The sequence below is a fragment of the Drosophila sechellia genome, chromosome 2R (assembly GCF_004382195.2).
Source record: "Drosophila sechellia strain sech25 chromosome 2R, ASM438219v1, whole genome shotgun sequence".
Lineage (NCBI taxonomy): Eukaryota > Metazoa > Arthropoda > Insecta > Diptera > Drosophilidae > Drosophila > Drosophila sechellia.
This window is the reverse complement of record NC_045950.1, coordinates 9006697-9026961: the sequence shown is the minus strand read 5'-3', so window position 1 is coordinate 9026961 and position 20265 is coordinate 9006697. Positions and strand designations below refer to the sequence as shown.

The 20265-nt window shown below is 41.7% G+C and overlaps 2 protein-coding genes across 2 annotated transcripts; both read right to left on the bottom strand.

Moving 5' to 3' along the window:
- Positions 1 to 1290: 1290 nt before the first annotated feature.
- LOC6608915 (protein vestigial) lies at positions 1291 to 15039 on the bottom strand. Its single transcript, XM_032715472.1, has 8 exons — positions 14876 to 15039; positions 12976 to 13865; positions 8119 to 8599; positions 7041 to 7418; positions 2283 to 2374; positions 1906 to 2099; positions 1772 to 1833; positions 1291 to 1436 (listed from the first exon to the last, which is right to left on the bottom strand). Exons 2-8 carry the CDS (start codon positions 13069 to 13071, stop codon positions 1378 to 1380), a joined length of 1362 nt encoding a protein of 453 aa, XP_032571363.1. The 5' UTR covers positions 13072 to 13865; positions 14876 to 15039; the 3' UTR covers positions 1291 to 1377.
- Positions 15040 to 17043: 2004 nt separating this feature from the next.
- On the bottom strand, positions 17044 to 19925 carry LOC6608914 (aspartate--tRNA ligase, cytoplasmic). The gene is made up of 5 exons (XM_002033592.2): positions 19820 to 19925; positions 19330 to 19430; positions 18925 to 19250; positions 17683 to 18707; positions 17044 to 17471 (listed from the first exon to the last, which is right to left on the bottom strand). Exons 2-5 carry the CDS (start codon positions 19408 to 19410, stop codon positions 17308 to 17310), a joined length of 1596 nt encoding a protein of 531 aa, XP_002033628.1. The 5' UTR covers positions 19411 to 19430; positions 19820 to 19925; the 3' UTR covers positions 17044 to 17307.
- Between the last annotated feature and the right edge of the window lie 340 nt (positions 19926 to 20265).

Below are 20265 nucleotides of genomic sequence, written 5' to 3'. Positions count from 1 at the left end.
TTCTTATGCTAAAATAATGGACCCACAACACCGGACTCGGAGCAGGAGTGAAGCCACCAAGCTAGTGGTTCATCGATCAGTAATAAATTTGTTGCGTACACCGGGGGTACAGACCAAAAAACAGAAAAAAAAACAGAATATGGAGCGGGAGCATGTCGCGCGTTTGTTTCATTTCTTTAATTCATGAGCAGGATCGGCGTTCTGGACCAACTGTTCCTGCTCCACCGATCGAAGGTGAGGTGCTTTGGCCAACTGTTGAAAGTCAATAGTATGGGTGCCCCTCCCCCCCGCACACAAGCTCGTCCATCCGGTTGAAAAGAGTGAAATGGAGGTAGGGGAGTCACTGTTCCCGGACAAAGTCACGGTTGCAGTTGCAACGCCAGAAGTCACAGGAGCCTGGCGTCTTATTTATGACTTGTGCCACCACTTGGCTACTATCTCAGATTTGTGTTTTCATTAATTATGCAAGAGATTCCTTTTGGGGATTTCATTTCATTTCGTTTCGTTTCGTTTTTGTTTTGATTCGGGTCGTGCTGGGTCGTTTTGGATGATAAATAGCCCGAGATTAATAAGGCGCCTGGCTAAATGGCGTGGAAAGCATTCAAAGTCGACGATTATGAAATTTGGCCGCTTATCTGATTGTGTTTCGTTGGTTAATCGGAATGAAATCATTAGCAGATGGGCACATAAACTAATTAAAGTTTATATCAACTCCAAAATTCTTACCTTTATCGAACCGCTCCCTTAGAAACGCAAACTCAGTTTATTGATTGTATTCAAATTGTGTTTGTTTTTTTATTTTATTTATCTTTTTTTATTGGGTTTTCTGCTTTGCTTTTTTCTCAATTTGATTTTCGTTATCCTAGTTTGTTGAAGTTTGCAAAAATCGAAGTTTAAACAAAATAAATTCTAACTTTGTTGTTGCTTTAAGTGTATGTCAAAGTTCGCGTTAACTATACAAGAAATGTCGATTATTAAACGTTACCAACGCTGATTACGAATACCATTATATATTTATGTGTATATTTATATATATAGTGTATATAGTCATTATTGTATGTGTCTAAATTGCTGATATGGGATGCTAAACTTACAAAATCAAATTACGCGGAAAAAATGGTCTCGAATGCGCGAAAAATCGTTTGTTTACAAGGTGTTTTTAAGCTTACGAATTATAGCTTAACGTTAAACATTATGGTAAAATTAAATTAAATTTCAAAATCCTTTGCGTTTGTTATTGTTTTGCTCACACAGAAACACAGACACTGCAGTTTTGCTTAAGAAGCGCTCTCAAAATCCCGACCCAAAGTCGCACATTGTATTCGATCCGGGGTGTCGTCCCGAAGGACCTCGGCGCCCTCCATCGCCAGGTGGCGTTTAGAACCAGTAGAGATCCTTCGACGATTCCTGTACTTGCGCCACCTGCGCTTCCAGGCCTGGAAAATAAATAGGATGAGTTTATACGAAAACTTGAGCTATTGCTTTGAGATAGCTGCTTTATATATCTATGATTTAAAGAAATATATATAGAAAGTATTTTTAAACAGAGAAGCTTACAAGTTATCCTTCATATCAAGTGTTATAAGCACGAGATACTAAAGTACGAGATACTAAAGCCTAGTTCCTTATGATTGAACTACACTTATGAGAATACATATCATCCTAAATTATGTTGTATATATCACCGCTTAACTAACATATTTGTCCCTTTGAATTGTTTCTTTTTCAACTACATAGTTGGAGTAAACTAAAATCCTGCTCATAGGCTCACCTGCCATTGTGGGATAGCTGGAGTACTCCAGGGCGTGGGCCGTCTGCTGGTCGTGGTGCAGCCTGTAAGACACGAGAAGCCGGCGAGAGGTCAGGACGTGGTCTATGGGATGCCCGATCGGGGGATCGACTCACCTGGAACCGTGGCTGGCGTACTGCTGGGGCAGCCTGAGGAGACTGCCGTACTGGGCCATGTTGTGGTGGTAGGCGTGGGCGTGGGCCGCATGGGCGTGGGCTGCGTGGGCATAGGAACCATAGTGGGCCGCATGCGGCACCCACGGATCGGTGGCGTAGCCGGTGTCCGTCGCGGTGCCATACAAGTCGCTAACCTGCAAGCAGATATCCGATCGGATTACAACTTATTTAGCATGGAAGTGCAGGAGCATCAGGATCGCATGCTCCTTCCAGTCGTAATTGCCTCACGTCCAGCCAGCAATCGGCAACTAGCAACTGGCTACTGACCACTTGGACGTGGCATTGTTGTTGGTCATGGGACTTGGGTGGGTGCTCACCTGGTGGTGTGTGGGCGCGGGTATGGGGTGCACGTAATTGCTGTTCCAGAACGACGGTGGGAAATTTCGATTCGACATCGGGCTGCTGCTCTCTGCAATTGCAAAATGGGGGAATTTTTTAGGGCAAATGTATAATGATAATGGTTAACAAGATGTTGTTAAATCGCCCAAAGATTATCAGGACAATGGAGCAAAAATAGTGTAGGAAAATCCTCAAAAATCTATTAGCAGGTAAGGAAAAAAAAGTAATAAACATATTATTATGTTTCTTTCACATTTGCTTACTTTACTTTGTTATTAAACAAACACAACCTATGCTGTTTATGTTTTTTTTTACTACTAGCAATTTATGTAACTAGTAAGAGGAACCATCTTTTATACAGATAAATAGATAGCTGAAGAAGGTAATATGTATCTTTTTCATTGAATTTTCGCCAGCAAATATACTCGAAGGAGGTGCTATGCTTTTGCCTCTCGGGGCAATTTCCATTCACTTGCGGCAATGATTAACTGACAAGCCGGCAGATGAACGAGTCTTGGGGGATTCTGTGGCTCGGCTACAGGATTGGTTGGGGCCTCTCCACGGAGTCCCAGTCTGAATCTCCGCCTCGGTGGCGGCGCCATGGCCTGTTGCAAATAACTGAGCGGAATGTTTTCGGTTGTCGTTCGTGCTCGTTGTCGCGCTGTTGTTCAGGATCATCACTTGTATTAAATGGTTGTAAATCTACGCGTTTATGAAATCGCGCGACGCCGCCAACAAGATGCAGAAGGAGCAGGAGTCGGGCAAGACATCTCCATTATGTGTAATGGAGCTCCCTCAGGAGACCGGGCGCCCAAAAATAGCAACTGCAATTGAGCGGCAGGAGACACCAAAAACTTGCATAGGCTTGCATTTGCGTTGACAACATTCCAAACTCGATTCGAGAGAAAAATATCCAACAACTGGAGAGGAGTTTTGAGGATGCGGACGAGGACGAGGCTGGAGGATGTGGATGTGGATGTGAATGTGCTTGTGGGGATGTGTAATGTTTGTGCTTGGCTGCCGTCGCGATTCGACAACTTTGGCCGGCACGTTGGCGAGTGTGCCATGCATGCTGATGACGATGAGTATGAGTATGAGGATGAGGATGAGGATGCGGATGATGATGGTGATGGTGCGGCTGGGTTACTGAATACTGGATACGGGATGCCATGCCGCGTGCCTTTTTTTTCCGTACCAGAAGCCAGAAGTCGTCATCATCCCATTGCCATTCACTCACTCGCTCAGCTGAGGCCGTGGAATTCCCATTAATGTGCAAACAAGCAGACTGCCAAAGATATTTCCTCTCCAGCTCCTTCAGTTAGCATTTCACTTTCAGCCAGCGGCTTCAAAAGCGAAAGCCGCACTACCTGTCCCCACCTTTCACCTTTTGGCCTAATGAAGAGAGCGTGGCGATTTATGACCCGATAAGGTTCGATCGCCAGCGTTGACGCATAGTGCGTTCCTGCACAGAGAAAACTAACCTAATCCTCTATGAACATTCTAAATGAAGTATAGAGTATTCAAACTAAAATCAAAACAACAGTAGTTTTATCTTGTTTATCCTTATATATTGAAACTATGCTTTAAACTATTTTGTGAGAGTTTATTACTTATCAAGGAAATAAGTAAAAGAAATCTATTTATATTTAGTGCACTTTCTCTTTTTTTTTGTTTTTAAAGTAAAATCTAAATTGTTCTAATTTCCTTTGGAGCATAATATTTTTCCGTGTGTCCCTGCACTTGTATCCGTATCTGCAAACGTATCTTCAAATGTATCTGTATCTCTATCTGTTTCGGTTTCGGTTTCTGTTTTGTATTTCGGAAAGACGTTTCTCCTGCCTGCAGCGGGTGCCAAGGAATTTTAAATCGAATTCTTTGGGCATCTAATTAAATGCTCCTCGCGGCAGAGAAACAAAATGAAAATAATACGAATGACTGCCCTGATGAATCGGGTATTTTTTGATCGAGAAACTGATCGGGAAACGGGGGAAAACGGAGAAAACTGCAAGCGTGCCGTTCCTACCGCTCTGCTATCGCGTCATCTTCTGCGATGCCCTCTTTCGGTTCGGATCGGTTCGGTTCGATACGATTCGGTGCGGTTCGTTTTGTTTGGCTTCACTGTGCGGAGCAGTTAATTGAAATGCATTTTAAAATCGTAATGAGGAATCTATGCGGCATTCGGCATTGCCACCGTCCGACAACAGCAACAACAACTGGCACCCAAAGCAACAACATCAGCATCGACCGCATCGCATTCCGGCGACATTTCATAGCACATTCCAACTAGCGATATATACATACATATATATGCACATATATATATAGATACATGTGGGCATATAGCACAAACATATAGACGCGGCGCATTGCATTTCGAAAAAAAATTTATATAAATGTTGAATAGTTTTAAGCGCGCAAATGTAAATGTTCAACTGCGCGCGCTGCTCTCAAATAGACAAATGACCAAAATGAACTTTAAATACCATTAAGCAGACAACAAAAAACGGGCAAAAACAAGAGGCGCAAAAGTAAACAAATTTAAACAAAAACCCATTCGCATTTTAAAACTGTATTTTAAGGGGCAGTTCTAAAATGGGCAATGTGTGCCAGTGTGCGGCAGTTGGCGAAAAAATGTCAACGTCACCCTGATATTAAGAATTTTCCTGAATCGAATCACCCTACTGCATTTGGTGACAACTTTAATATTTGGTTATTAAATATTTTTAAGGTAGATTTTTATAGGAATTTCCGGACTACAAAAGTGATAATTTCTTAGAAACCTAATAGCAATCCTCTACTTAACTTATAATTTATAAAAAATAGTAATTTATCTGAATCATAAATGAAAATTGATATATCGAAACATATCATTTGTCCATATCTGCTTTAATAAGTATTCAACCAAGTTATTTCATTTAGTATTTGCTTATTTGTTGGCCAGTTAATTGGCTCCAGGAAACTTTACTGGCTTTGCTTTAAATTTTGGCGAACCAATCACTGTAAATTCGTAGTTAAGCAGCCTGTGGAAAATTTCCAATTATCGCATAACGAATGGGGGGAATTGAATGGAAACTGAATTTTCGCACAATCAAAGTGGTGGCATTTCCTCAAAGCAGAAAGGAAATTGGACAAATCGGTGGGGGAAAATCGAGGCAATGGCAGCCACAGAAACTCAATAAAATCCCAGGTTTAACTGCAATTGGCGGTGTGGCAAAGGAATATGCCACAAAGTGCTCCAATCGAGGGGGTGGCAACCGAAATAATCACCCAGTGGGCGTTGCACGTACGAAACATTAGCATTAAGAGGCTTTTCGACTGCCAACACCTGTTCGGCATTCAAATGCGAGGATAATGGAATAGATTGATTGAGCAATGGACACCAGTTAGCAGAGCAGCATAGCATCGATGATCATAATGAAAATCTTCACTTGACAAGGCTGAATTCGTTATGGCTGGGCAAAACTGCAACAGGGCAATTAAAATTAAAAACAAAACAAAAAATAAGCAACACACATGTTGGGTTATTTTTATATATATACACATATATATAAACGTTGATCCGTGTTGCACATAATGTGCAGCAGATAGACGGACAGGCAAAACAGACAGGCATGAACAAACGAAACGTTTATCTTCATTAAAGGAGGTAATTAATTTTGAAATCGAAAGAACAAGCGAGTGGCAAGTGGCAACTTGATTTATTTGTTTTATTGTGCGCCCGTTTTTCACATTCACATTCACACTCACATTCACAGACATTTCACAAACTTGTGGAGGGGATAAAACAAAGTGCCATCCTAAAGTGTTTTTATCTTATAAACGAATGGCTGACAATGAGTGGAGGCGAAAATTTAAATATTTTGCATAGTTTTCGAATGAAAAGATGGATTAAAGGCGAGAATTTTAATGAAATCTCAAAAAATTTAAGACACATTTTTAATCGATTTAATCGATACATGTCGATTGCCTAATATTTTGATATAACTCAAACTTTAGTTATATCCACACACCAAAGCATTAATTTTGCACTTTTAAAAGTCTAAAGGCATATTGATTTGTTGTGAAAACTTCTTCATTATTTTGGAAAGGCTAAATGAGGCTACTGCCCCAACCATATAGTATACTCACACTCCCAAAGTTTATACACATTAACCGACACATTCCCCATCGATACAAGGTCATCAGTTGAGTTTGGGGAAGCACAAGAAGTGCTTCCAGACATTAAAACCACTTCACAAAACTGAAAATTGTGTATTTTTCTTTGTTAGATTTAGCCACCTCATTCTTTCCCACACACTTATGCATTCCGAAAGGCATAATTTGCCTGTTGTGAATTTTCCGAGAACATTTTAATAACTTTGCTGGAACTGCTGGCTCATTTTTCACCTAATTATGCCCCCATTTTGGGGGCACAAGTGGGACAGTGCCGCAAATCGAGGCAAACACGCAAACTGACAGCTGGGACAAGTACATGACACGAGCGGTTCTTTGATCACAACTCACTGGAGCCAACGAATGAGTGAAAAACGGGTAGGGGGAGCATGGAAAACATGCTGATTATCATCCTGCACTAACACAAATACCAGTTCTTATTTTAAATGCTTGAGAAAGCCTATATAGACTATGATAATTTAAATCTATTTAATTTAACCAAAGGAAAATTTGTATGATTCAACTCCATATCACAATTTTACTGTGGTCAATTGATAAGTTATCATATTTTTTTTAGCACTCACCTTTAGAATCCTTGTTGTTGTAGTTGAGGGCGCGGGAGAAGTGCTCGTCCACCTGGCTGGCCGTGTCGCCCGAGTAGTTGGTGAACACAACGCAGGAGGCCGATAGATACTGGGCCTGTCCCTGGCCACTGCCGGCCAATCCGCCGCCTCCGCTGCCCATCGGCGCCTCCAGAGCTGGCAGATTCTTGGGTATTGCTCCCGTGCCGCCTCCGTCGCCGCCCCCCGAGCCCGTTCCGCCCGCTGAGGATGGACCGCCCGTCGCTCCGCCGCCACCGTGCAGCGGATGGCTGTGCGAGTGGGCGTGGCGCGGGGAGTCCGGACCGGAGGAGCAGGATGATTCATTATGATGCTGATGTTGTTGGGAGCCCACCAGGCGTGCTGGGAAATCAGAGAGGGCGAGAAGAAAAGCCGAGCGGAAAAACTATTAAATAATCGCAAAATAATGGCGAATTCACCAACGGGAAAAATATGATATAATTTATTGAATGCTAACTGGTTTGGAATGCGAGTGCTTCGTCGGAAATTTCAAGAATTTTCAAATTAATTAGCTACGAGTGTGCGATGACTATCGGGCTTTTTAACTCGCATGAATTTTCAGTGAGCTGCCAAAAAATAAATGTTATGCAAACATTGACATTGACAATATCAATAAACACACGCACATGAAAACCCATAAAAAATGCATTGCTTTAAAGCGTTTCGAACGAACACGTGCAAACAAAGTGTTTAGCTAATTATTATTATTAATTACATCTATAGCGACTTTACTTTCATTTTGGTATTAATACTTTTGCGATTAGTTTCACCTTTGGAGCTGAACTTTATAATGTCCTAATTGAGACACTAATGTATTAATTAGTGGAAGGGCTAAATGGGTCCGATCTCTAAAGTTAAATAAATCAACACATCGATTTTTAAAAGATTATTCTTCTCTCTAGTAACTAATTAAGCACTGTCGTGGTTTTAGTTACACTTAAGTTAAAACTAAATAATAACTTTATATTCTGATAGTTTGAAATGACTTTTGTAAAGTTTTAAGATCCATCATATGTGGTGTACCCAAGTGATCCTTGCTCACCTTCAGCTTCGCTGCGCGGCACGATGAGGTCCTCTTCTTTGGTTTGGTGCGTATGCGTGTGTGTGTGCGAGTGCGGGTGCGTGTGTGCGTGGGCGAGGGAGTGTGCGTGCGTCCTGTGCGAACCGTGCAGCGAGTGTCCCGCCGCTCCGCTCAGCACCGGACTCATTCCCAGTCCCACGCTCCCAACACTACTGCTCCCGGGCACCACATTGCTGCCAAGCAGTCCGCTCGCCGGTCCGCCGCCTAGTCCTCCCAGGCCGCCGAGTCCACCGCCTCCGATTCCGCCGGAGGAGCTGGCCTGATTCGCTGCGACCGCCACTGCCGCCGCTGCACTGTTGTGGGCCGCCGCTGCCACCGCCGCAGCGGCATTCGCGCTCACCGAGGGCGGCAGGATGGGGCTGCAGGGCGAGTGGGAGCTGCCCGAGGCACTCGATGAGGCGGCCAAGTTGACGCCCGAGGAGGAGTACAAATCCTGGTTGAACTGAAAATGTAAAAAAGTTATTAGTTCATTTGTTATCAACAATTTTAAAACTAAGACAGCTAAGAGATTCCTAATGAACATTGAAATTTAAGTTTTAATCAGTTGAGAATGGGTTCTTACGGTTGGATGATGTTATATAAGATTTAATGCAGTTAAAATAGTAAACGCGTATATCTAATTTTCCAGTAAGTTACCTATAATACCTTTAAAAAGTTGATTTGGGAATAATATTAATCATGCTATTGAACTACATACCTAGTTCTTTACAATGAACAGAAGTAGTGATTCTTATCGGAGATAGTTTTTTCATTTTGAATTCAAATCATTCTTTTAATAGTATTAGACTATATTGTAGTTTGAACAGCTTTAACCACGCTTCCCTTTGAAACTATATTTCTGGATTCATAAGTGGATATTCCCGGCAGATTCCCGAAAGGCCAGCGACGGGCGAGTAATGAGTTATGAGACGCGTTGCAGCAAATTGAAAATGACACAATAAGAAAATTTATGTTGATGGAAAACGCGAGTGAGGCCATTAAATTTACGAGCGTTTGGCGCATATTATCACGGACTCGTTGCAAGGTTGCACCGCTCCAAATGGGTAAATGGGCTGGGGAAAAGGGGGAGGTTCGAGTTTGGGGAGGAGGTGAACTGAAACTGAAATAGGAGAGCGGCCAGAAGGCGATAATCACGCCGCAATCTTCTGCTTAGCGGACTGTCAAACATAATGCGGCGCTGGCGACGATTTACGAGCAACACCTTCGACCATCCCCCCTCCTAATGAGCCCATTAGCGGCTCCCTAGCCGATAACCCCATGGCAATCGTTGCCCTGCCACTGTCCCTGCCCTGCTATGCCACATTTGCAGCCGAAAATCGTTCTAAATTTAAGCATTAACTTCCAGTCGAGCGGGGCGAACCACGACCCCTGCCCTGCTCCATTTCGTAGGCGCATGCCAATTATGATCGTGTCTAAGGGTTAATAATGGGTTAACCGGGCACGAACCATTTCAAGAAGAGTGCAGCGCGTCCACGGACAGCAGCCCTGATTTACGAGCCACGTATCTGGTAGATACAACAGCTGGCCGGCCCGTTAGGAGGCATGCCACTTAATTAGGCGAAAGCGCTGAGTCAGCCGAAAGATACTTGCTAATAGATACAGATACAAATTGATTGAGATACAGCTGCGGCAAAAGCTGCAGCATCACAGGCACTTGCCGCAAATATGTGGCAGATCGAGTATCTCCATCTGTCACCTGGCTTAAGCACATAATCAATGCGTTCCACCTTATCGGCCAACACTATCAGCGACGACAGTCCAAATTGGAGGGCGGAATCCTCCGGTTGCGGAACCCGAATCGCGAATACCAAGTGCAGTAGCGTAGGCGAAACAATGCCCAGATACAGATACAAAACGCACGGTCGCAAACGCATCGGCAGATGTATCTGCACGGCAATCGGCACACAGAGAGAAATATCTTGCATATACATATATGCATCTTTTGAACAAAGCTATAACTTTGTGAAGAGTGCGGTCACATATTTAATTGAAATGTCAAATAGCGCTGATTCACAGGTATCTATCTTCAAGTGTTAAAACATTGTTTATGGCTAATGCTATGCATAACAAATTTATTAAGTGAAAAGAAAGTTGCGTAATAAGTTAGATAGTTTCATATAAAGGTCATAAGTGCAGTAATTATCAAGTTCAGTTCAATGTAAACACCCTGACCATTAATTAATTTAAACTATCTGAGCAACGTATCATTTTCCCGGTGTACTTGTATCTGTATCTGCTGCAGTGTTATTAGCTGCAGGCGATATTTCGGTTATGCCGAGCAGTCAGACCTTCGATCACACGGCATAAATCACCGGGAATCGCCAGACGAACCAGCGACAAAATTTCGGAGCCCCAAAACTTTGGCTTTTTTTTTTGGTTTTTTGTTTTTTTGTTTTTTTGAATTCAGCTCCCTGGTTTATCTGCGATCGGTTGACAAAAGGCCCCAAGGATCGAATCGGTATGGTTATGTTATGGCGTTGTAGGCGAGGAGAGCTGGAAGATCGGCAAGAACTAATGGCGATACACACAATAAATTAACCCAACGGCCGAAGGTTTTTGTTTGTTTATTTGTTTTAGTTTAACTTTAGGTTTCGGGACTGCCTGGCTGGCCAAAGTGTCGAAAGGGCGGACGAGGATTGTGCGTTTGTGGGACGAAATAAACCGGTCATCCAGCTGAGGAGCCAAAGCTGCTGACTCAATCTGCGATTGGCTTTCCATGGCGGTGGAGCAGAAAGGAGCAGAAAGGAGCAACCGAAGCCGCAATATCCAGGCGGGTTTATCGCGGTCCCTCTTTATGGGCATGCAAAAGCATAGAATCAGAATCGTGTCGTATCGGTTACTTACATAAAAGGCCAATTTCGATTTGGTGCCGCGGCCTTGTATAATTGGAACTTGCGACACAAGAATTTCTTTGTGCCCCAGCGGCAGCAGCAACGGCAACTGCCTCATGGATATATTGGCCGCACTGCCACAGCCGCCTTTTGACCATGGTCGGCCGGAGTTTTGGCCCTCGAAACTGGACACTGGAAACCTGGGATCGTGAGAACTTTTCTGTACTTGTCACAGAAATCACAGCGAAATCTTCGAAATCAATGTTAGCAAAAAGCGGGAGAGGCGAAACAAAGCCAACATTGAGTCGCGGAATTCCTTGAAATGTTGCCCCTTTAGTTGGGCAACTTCTCTTCTTTTTTTTCGGTTCTTTATTGTTTTTGGGTTTCCCAAATCGATTTGCGTTCTGCGTGAATTCTTATGATTTGTTAGAAGCGTCTAATTATTCAGCCGACAAAACCGTCCAAACAAATTGACGCAGCCAACACAGTAGCTTTCGTTGGCCTTGGCCAAAAGTGCAAAGAGGTATCCATCAATCAGCGGTGGCCAAGTGACTCATCCTCGGTGCTTTCCCTCCTTTAAGTGCTCCTCCTGCAACTTGTTCTTGGTTAAAAGGAGACGAACGAACAAGAGTCTTTACAAAACGTTTTCTGATTTTCCTTTTGGCCACTCGGTGTTTATGCAAAGCGAGCCACTTTGTGCTGGCTAACAGAAACTTGCGTTGCACAAATGGGATTCCAGTTTTGAATTGCGCTTGCACAAAGAGCCTTTACTCCTTCAATTTATTTTTTGCAATTACAAATGTGAGCTTAAACGCATGAAATACAGAATATAAGCATTTAAGAACGCTTAAACTACTACATCATGTCGTTCCTTTTTAAATAATGTTTTTTTGTGGATAACTGACAATTTCCATAAATAGCTTTGACTAATTAAAATTCTAAGCAAGTTATTCAATTGCTTCTGTTTAACAGACGTGGTTTCTTATCATTTCAAGAAATGGGTTTTTCTAAAAAACAGTTATGTCAGCAATTTCAACTACTAACTTGGAGTTACAAAAAGTATGGAGAATTGTAAATTTGGAAATGTTTAACACCTTGGTACGTGCGTTAGCCACAAAAACCGCAACGCCTTAAACTCGAAAATTCGCTAGCCAAAAATGTTCAAGATACAAATTTGGTCAGCAACACTTTTGCTGGTTGGTTTCAGCTCATTTCTTTGATATTTTATGAAATTAGTGAGTAATTAGTATTTAATAGATGTAATAAGTTAAATAATCTCAAATTGTAGCGATTTCTGTGAATCGACCGTTATATACTGCGTGGTTTTACTATCTATTTGATTATTTTTCTTCATTATTCATTTCAAAATTCTAATTTCAAATCCTTAATTTATTACTTATGCAAATAGAAATTGTTATTGCCACCAGTTTTTGATGTTTCGCTGAGATTTTGATTAATTGAATGGTATTCCTGAGGATAAATAAACCAATAATAAACCAATCTTATAAACGATAAACTAGTTTTCGAGTAATTTTCGAATATTAACTGTCGAACTGAACACGTAAAACTCGTCTGACTGAAATTCCATATTTTTTGTGACCACATCCACATGACTATCATTATTTTTTAAATGGTGCCATCGAGTTCCGACTATTAGTTTAATATCCATTCTTTAAAATCAGCCAACATTCAAAAAGGTGAACTATTTTACTATCTGAAACTAAACAACTATTCTTCTTCTGATTGTAAAAATGTAAATTATAAACATTTTACTGACTGCTTGGAGTTTAAGCTTGACTTAACAAGCTAATTCAACTCAATCTAATCTTTAAAATGTGATGTTTTTAAGTAATATTGCTTTGAAAAAACTTTTTCTAGATCTAGGAGTTAGCCAAATGCAGTTGTTTTGGACTGATTACCGGTCCAAATATTCAAAGTTCGGGAGGCAAATCGAATCGAATCGAAACGAATGGTTTGCGGTACTCACCCTCTCATACTGGTAGAACGATCGACTTGGTCCAGCGCGCCCGTACAGATATGGATAGTAGGCACCGTACATAACTTCGGGGCAGGACACTGCCATTGTCGCAGTGGCAAGCGCACTTGCAACTGCAACTGCCACTCACTGCCACACACACACTGGCACTGGCACTGGCACTGCACTCACACTGGCTCACTGCTTTTGCGGTTTGGCGATGGATGGTAGTTAAATTGGTATTGTCACTTGAGCGGGGAATTGTGATACCAATACGCGTGGTTCCAATTGGATTCGTAATCGTATCGGGGGCTTGAAATTGAATGCTCTCTCTGAGGAGAGCGAGATAGATGGATAGATAGATAGAGAGCGCGCGGGGCGGGAAGGGGGCTAAAACTTGGAGTAATTATAAAACCGGCTTTCAAGTCAAGGCGTGTTTTGTTGTGTTGTTGTTGTTTTTCTTGTAGTTTTTCTGCAGCAGTTGTAGTATTTATTTCTTTTGTTGGCTGGCAAAATTCCTGAAATGAAAACTCCGCTCGGCTAATTATATTTACATATTGTAAAACACCATCGCGTTTGTATCAGCAGCAGCTATAATTGCTTTTCGTCTGTTTTTTTGTTTACGTTTCTGTTGTTTTTCGCAAACTTCTTTCTATGCATTTGCCATTCCCGTTGGTGGGTAATTTCCTTTTCTTTTCGACTCAGGTTCCTCCCCTCGTCGCTCTTCGACTTTCTTCACTTGCTTCTTTCTTCTTTGTTTGCTTGTGCAGGCAATTGCAATTATCATTTCCACATTGTTGATTGCTGTTAGTCGTTGTTTTCTATTTTTTCAGTTTTTTTTCCCTTTGGCGTTGGAACGTCAATTTCGTTTCTCATCCGCGTTTCCGACGAAGAATTGCCAACTGGAAGGAAAATTGAGAAAAGTGCAGGAGAAGGCATTAACAATTTGCTAATTGTGGTAAGAAATTCAAAGCTGAAGAGCCAATTTCTGGCATTTATGTTAAAACCGACTTTAATGATGTGACTATTTGAACCGTAATTGTGTTTGGAATAGCAATTGCATGTAAACAAACCATCATCAAGTCTGAAAATGGCTATAAAAAACCACAAACGAAAGCTTTCACATTTAAAGTAATAATGATCAAAATAAAAACCAATAAACTGGCTCATAAACTGTTTTATAAACGAAGTGAATAAAAAATTGTTCAATAAATCCGTCGGAAAATAAGAAATTACTTTAATTGGCTTTAATTCTTGGCTTTAGCTTTTAGATATATCTTGAATTAAATCGCAAATTAATGTGCTAACCTGCTTTGTAGAATGGAAATAAATAATCGTTGTAATTTTGACTATTGCTTGATGTAATAACTGCAGGAGCGAATGCCAAACGTTGAACAAACTATTGGATTGAACACAATCAAAGCTACTGAAATATATGAAAATATATTTAAGTTCCGACGGCAACAGGAATCATTTTTAAGTTAAACTCCGTCGGGACATGGGAATAACAAATTTAAATTTTTTCTAAAAGCTTACCTGTCACAAAAAATATTTGTAATTTAATGAATAATCCTATGAATAGTAACTATCACATATCACATAAAATGAGTATAGCTACATAATCTTCCCGTTACAATAAACGGAAGCTTTTTGACAACCTTTTTTAATCCTTAACTGTTCAGATCTTTACACGTTGTACCTTTTTACAATTCAATTAAAAAGTATAGGAACAATATAACCAATTAAGTGTTAATAATAAATTAACCTTAACAATTTCAGACGTTTAGCTTAATATGTGTAATAAAACAAAATGCAAATCGAAAAAGTAGGCAAATTATTATAATTATAATGGCACCAGAAGGAAAACGACTGTGATCCAATTAGACATTTCATTTATCAAACCCCTACTTACCACTTGAATGTTTTTAGTGTAATCCAATAAGATGTTCAGTGTTGCTTGCGTATATTAACTTTATTCTCGTTACAGTGCACTTTTGGCAAAATATTCAACAATTTCACAACTCTTGTCAAGGTAAAACTTGACTTAATTTTCGTTTGATCGTTTTTTTGTTGTTGTTAATTTGAATAGTAATTAAAGTGATACGCGCTGGGGAATTCGCACGTGAATTCTTGAGATTTTGGCGCAGGGGCTTCTGCGATTATTTTTAACCGAAAACGAGCAGCAAACATTTGGTCGGCGCACTCAATGAAAATATTTTCGCTAAATCCACAAAATGCCGAATTCCATAAATTCTTGCCAGCCCGAGAGCGATTGAGAGAGAGGGAGATAGAGCGGAGCGAAAACGAGATGGAGAACGGCACTATTTTGGCAATTGCAGCATCCGCGGAAATCTCTATTTCTATAATTATTATTCTGCTTTGCGATGTGGCACTTGGAAAACAAATGAACTGCACTTGCCGCGATCACTCACTGGGATTTTGGTTTTGTTTCGTTTTAATTTTTCGATATTCTCGTTCACGCTGAAATCGAAAATCCGAAAATCGAAAATCCCGCTCGGCGGTGAGAGAAAAACACGGAGAGCTCCGGCTGCCGCTCAATCGGAAGAGAAAAAACAAACTGGCAAAAGGAGCGGTAAATCCAATGCATTTGCGGGCAGCGCGACAGCAGCGCAGTCGCCGCGGCATTGAAAACAAAATGGCAATTTCTTGTATCGGGCCATCTCCCTCGCACGGCAGTCATTGGACCGCTGTGGGAGCGGGACAACTAGTGTGCTGCAGTTGCCAAGCACCGCCCACTTGATTGCTGCCGCATTCAGCGTTGTGTTGTTGTTTCCAGGTTTCCAACTAACGATGCCACATCGGTGTGAAAATAAAATGGAGTGCGTCTCAATTGTGTCCTCAAGTAGACGAAACTCCTGCTGTTTCTCTCTGATTTTAAAGTTCGACAAACAGATTGAAAGGAATTCGCATTCATCCGGGGCCTTCTACTTCGTCCTTTTGTTCCTTTCCTTGCCTTTCCGCAATGAAAAGTATGCGCCAACTGTGTCAACAGTGTTTGCAGTGCCCCCGCAATTCTTGTTTTCCAGTCCCCTTCCAAGCCGCCAGCCCTCCTCAACCGCGAAGTTTCCGTATTGATAATAATCTGATTGCAAATGAATACAATTTATTGTGCTGTTCATTCGCCTTCATTTCGCCGCGGATTGTGTGTTGGCAAGGTGTGGATGCGAAAAAGTGAAAGACGGTCTACTACACCTTTAATTGTTAGATTGCCGATAGGAACGTGTAAAAAACGCTGGAAAATCAGTGGTTAATATCAAAATGGATTACGTCGTGTTAGCATGGAAGGTAGCCCCACAAGAGATCATATAGGATCTAAACTTAGGTTTTCATTTACAAATTCCAGGAAAGTCGGAACACAAAGCTTGGTTTTAGTGACAGCCAATATGTTTTGATTACTGGTTATATTTATTGCTTTGTCCTTACGAAATATCGAAATTTATTTTAAGGTGCAAAAAGTTGTTTAAGCAATGTTGTAAAATGTTGTGGGAAGTTGTATAGAAGTTCTATAATTACGGAGAAACATATAAATAAAACAATGTTTATGTGGGAGTTTAACCTGAGAAAGAAATTTCCAGATAAAGAAGACATGGCCGACGGGACTTTGAGTGGTGACTATTTAAGGGATCCTCAAAGTAGTTAAGGTAGTCAGTCTTATAGATGATCACCAATAAAAATATAATGGTTAGTACACAGCCTGTATCAAAAACTAAATTTCTAAATCCTAATGCAAGATAATAATAGTTGGTTTTGCTCAGCCCTCAACAAAAGATAATATCACTTATTTATTTTGAAAATTTTGAGAATATTATTCCAATCAGAAATCAAAAGTAATTAACCATTTTTACTTGAGGTTTTTAATAAAACTGGTTTGGTTTCAACCTTTTAAGTAAATCATTAATAAAACTCATTGACCAAGTGCATATGGATAAACTATAAGACCAAATCTGGCCTTTCTACAGACCCTAAAACTATGCAACAAAAAATATAATTTCTAGCTACATGTTAGCTTATATATTTTATCCACTTATAAATAACCAACCAAAATATTAAAAGCAATTATTAAAGTACAAAACATACGCGCAAATATTTATTTTTTACGAGCTTCCAAATAAATTTGACTCTAGGCAGTCTTCCCGTACATTTTCTCGTTGTTTAACAACTTCGCTGCATGTTAGTCTTGAGAAGAGGGATAAAACACTCACAATTGGGTTTGGCGTAAAAATAAAAAGAACTGAATGCTTGGAAAGTCACAGGGAAAGTAAAACAAATGTTTCATCGAATTGGATTCAAATCTAAAGGGTACGTTGTGTGAGTTTAGCGTGCTTAAGGCGTTAATCGTTTGGGATCGCGTGGGAACATGGAAGTCTTGCGGATGTTGTCCAATCCCAGATACAGCATCACCACACGCTCCATTCCAATGCCACCACCAGCATGTGGAGGACATCCATAGCGGAAGGACTCGATGTACGCCGCAATCTTGGAGGTATCTAGAAAACAAATATATACGGCGTTAATATTAAGTATTTATAGAGTAGATCAAGGTGGAACTTCTTATCTGAATGTGATACAGTCTTATATTAGCGCACTTGAGCTATACACTTATATTATTCTTTTATTGCAGTCTTATCATTGTTTACCAAGAGATCTTGTGACTAAGCTGACCTAAGGAGTTATTTACTACGTGTAGGGGATACTCACCAATGCCATGGTGCTTGGCTCGCTCGATTAAGTACTCGGGATCGTGGATACGCTGCGCGCCGGACAGAATCTCTTCGCCGCGCATGAACATATCGTAAGAGTTGGAGTAGACCGGATTGTTTGGATCAGGCATCGTGTAGAAGGGCCGTATCGCTAACGGGAACTTGTCAAGGATGTAGAAGTCAGTGTCGTACTTGGCCTTGACCAGGCGACCCAACAGCTTTTCGTTGGGCGTAGACAGATCCTCCTCGTCGCCGGTCTCCACACCAGCCTCGCGCAACATGGCCACGCCATCGGCGAACTGGAGGATCAATGGTGGCTCCAGGAACTTGAAGGCATCCACCTTGTACTGCTGGCCAACAGATTCGATTTCCTTAGCGTACTTGTCACGCAGTCCCTTGAAAATGGACGTAAACGTGTTTCCAATCGTGTGCAGCACCTCGTGGTAGTGGTACTTAAAGGCCATTTCCAGATCAAGGCCTACGAACTCGGTCAAATGCCGATGAGTGTTCGAATCCTCTGCACGGAACACGGCTCCTACGGTATAGACCTTGTCAAAATCGGCAGCGATGGCCATCTGCTTGTACAGCTGCGGCGACTGCGCCAGATAGGCTGAATCCTTGAAGTAGCTCACGGTGAACACATTGGCGCCTCCCTCACTGGCAGCCGAAATGATCTTTGGCGTGTGAATCTCGGTGAAGCCCTGCTCGGTGAGAATATCGCGGAACAGGCGACATACTCCGGCTTCCAGTCGGAAAATGGCCTGATTTGCCGGGGTCCTCAGGTCGAGCACTCGGTTGTCCAAACGCGTGTCCTGGTTCACGCGAATATTCAGACCTTCCGCATCCTCGGCGTTCTCGGGTCGCGATGCATCCTCGATTTGCAACGGCAACTGAGCCTTGGCCTGGGAAATTACGAATATCTGCTCGACGGACAATTCCAGTGACTGCTCTGTGCAGGATTCAATCTTGCTGGACACCGCCACTGGCTTGGCCTGGATATCGATGATGCTCTCCTTAGGGATACTGAAAAATAGAGTTTTGAGCTTAAAACGTATTTAAATAATAATGTTTATCAGTATGAATTAATAAATTTCAAACAACACAAATTCTACGCAATAATATATTATCAAAGTATGATGAAAATATCTATATAACCTGCGCAATTCAGATTTGATATTGAGCTTTTTTGGGTTAGGGCTCTTAAGATAACCGATCGCCATGTCGAATATTTATAACTTACTTTCCCGCGAATTTGACCATCTGTTTGGAGATAACATCACCGACAGCCAGGATGCACTGCACCGTGCTGCTCTGCTGACGCAGGATGAGGAAGCACTGCTTTCCCTTGGCTCTCGACGTGTGGACGCGTCCTCGCACCCAGACGAGTCCTTTGCCCACCTGAACGCTTAGTTCCGAAACCGGGAAAAAGTTGCGTTCACTACGTTTATCCTTGGATTGGATCATTTCGGAGAGCCCATATCGTCCGGCGGCGTGATCCTCGGCAGAATCGCCCCCAGCATTATTGGCCGCCGCGGCGGAGGCATTCTCCGCTTTTTGTTCGGCTTTCTGTACAAATAGAGATTAAAGCTGTTATCAGAGGTTCAAAAAGAACAACATGCCACGTCCCCAAATCAAAGATTCTCACCTTTGCGGCCTTGGCCAGCTTTTTGGCTCCCTTTTTAGAGACCTGCTCTCCGTTGGCCACGTTCTCTTTCTCCTCGACCATCTTGGAATGCACAAAAACGGCTGTAAGGAAGGGAGGGTTGTATATTTTAGAAGAGGGTCACACAACTAGAACGTAAACCACACAGTTTCGATAAGCGAGCAACAGGCGAAAAAGGAGGAGTATTTTGTGCGTTGCGTCATGGTTTTATAAATAGCACTTGGCTGATGAAGTGCCCCATTTGCGAATAAGTGACATTGGCTTCCGGACTGCAGTTCGGTGACCCAGTCTCCTCCTCCAATAGCCATATGTCCACAAATATTTCCCGGGACAGAGAAACACTCTTTGTCTAGCGGCTCGCACATAACCTAAACTTTGCGGTCTTTTATCTGATTATTTACCGATTCTATTCACTTCCTATCTCTTCCCCTATTGGTTATTTCAATGGTGCATTCAAGTTCACTCGACTTACCAGCTAGATTTTGCCCTTTTAATACACAAACGAATTGATTTCACGAGCGTCGTGTACTATTGCACATGCCAGCAGCGCGGTGCAGTCTAGAGGATTTCTATCGCGGCTATCGATATATATCGATGGTTGCTTGCGTGCTTCAGGGTGGCGCATATGTGAATTTGTGGTGTCACATTAAGTTGAGCTTAGCTAATACTGAAAATTAATATTTTTTAAATTAATAATCATAAGCATCATAAGCATTAGAATATCTACAGAAATGATAAGTTTAAAAAAAAAGAATCTGTAGCATTTTATAACATCCTAATTTAATTACAATACTGTGAATGTATTATACATATATAAACGATGGTACGTGCCACATAAAATTTAAACGCAATAATGTTTAAGCCGAGGTTAGTGTAGTCTGTAAATGTACCACCTTCTAAAAAAATAAGTTCCACCCC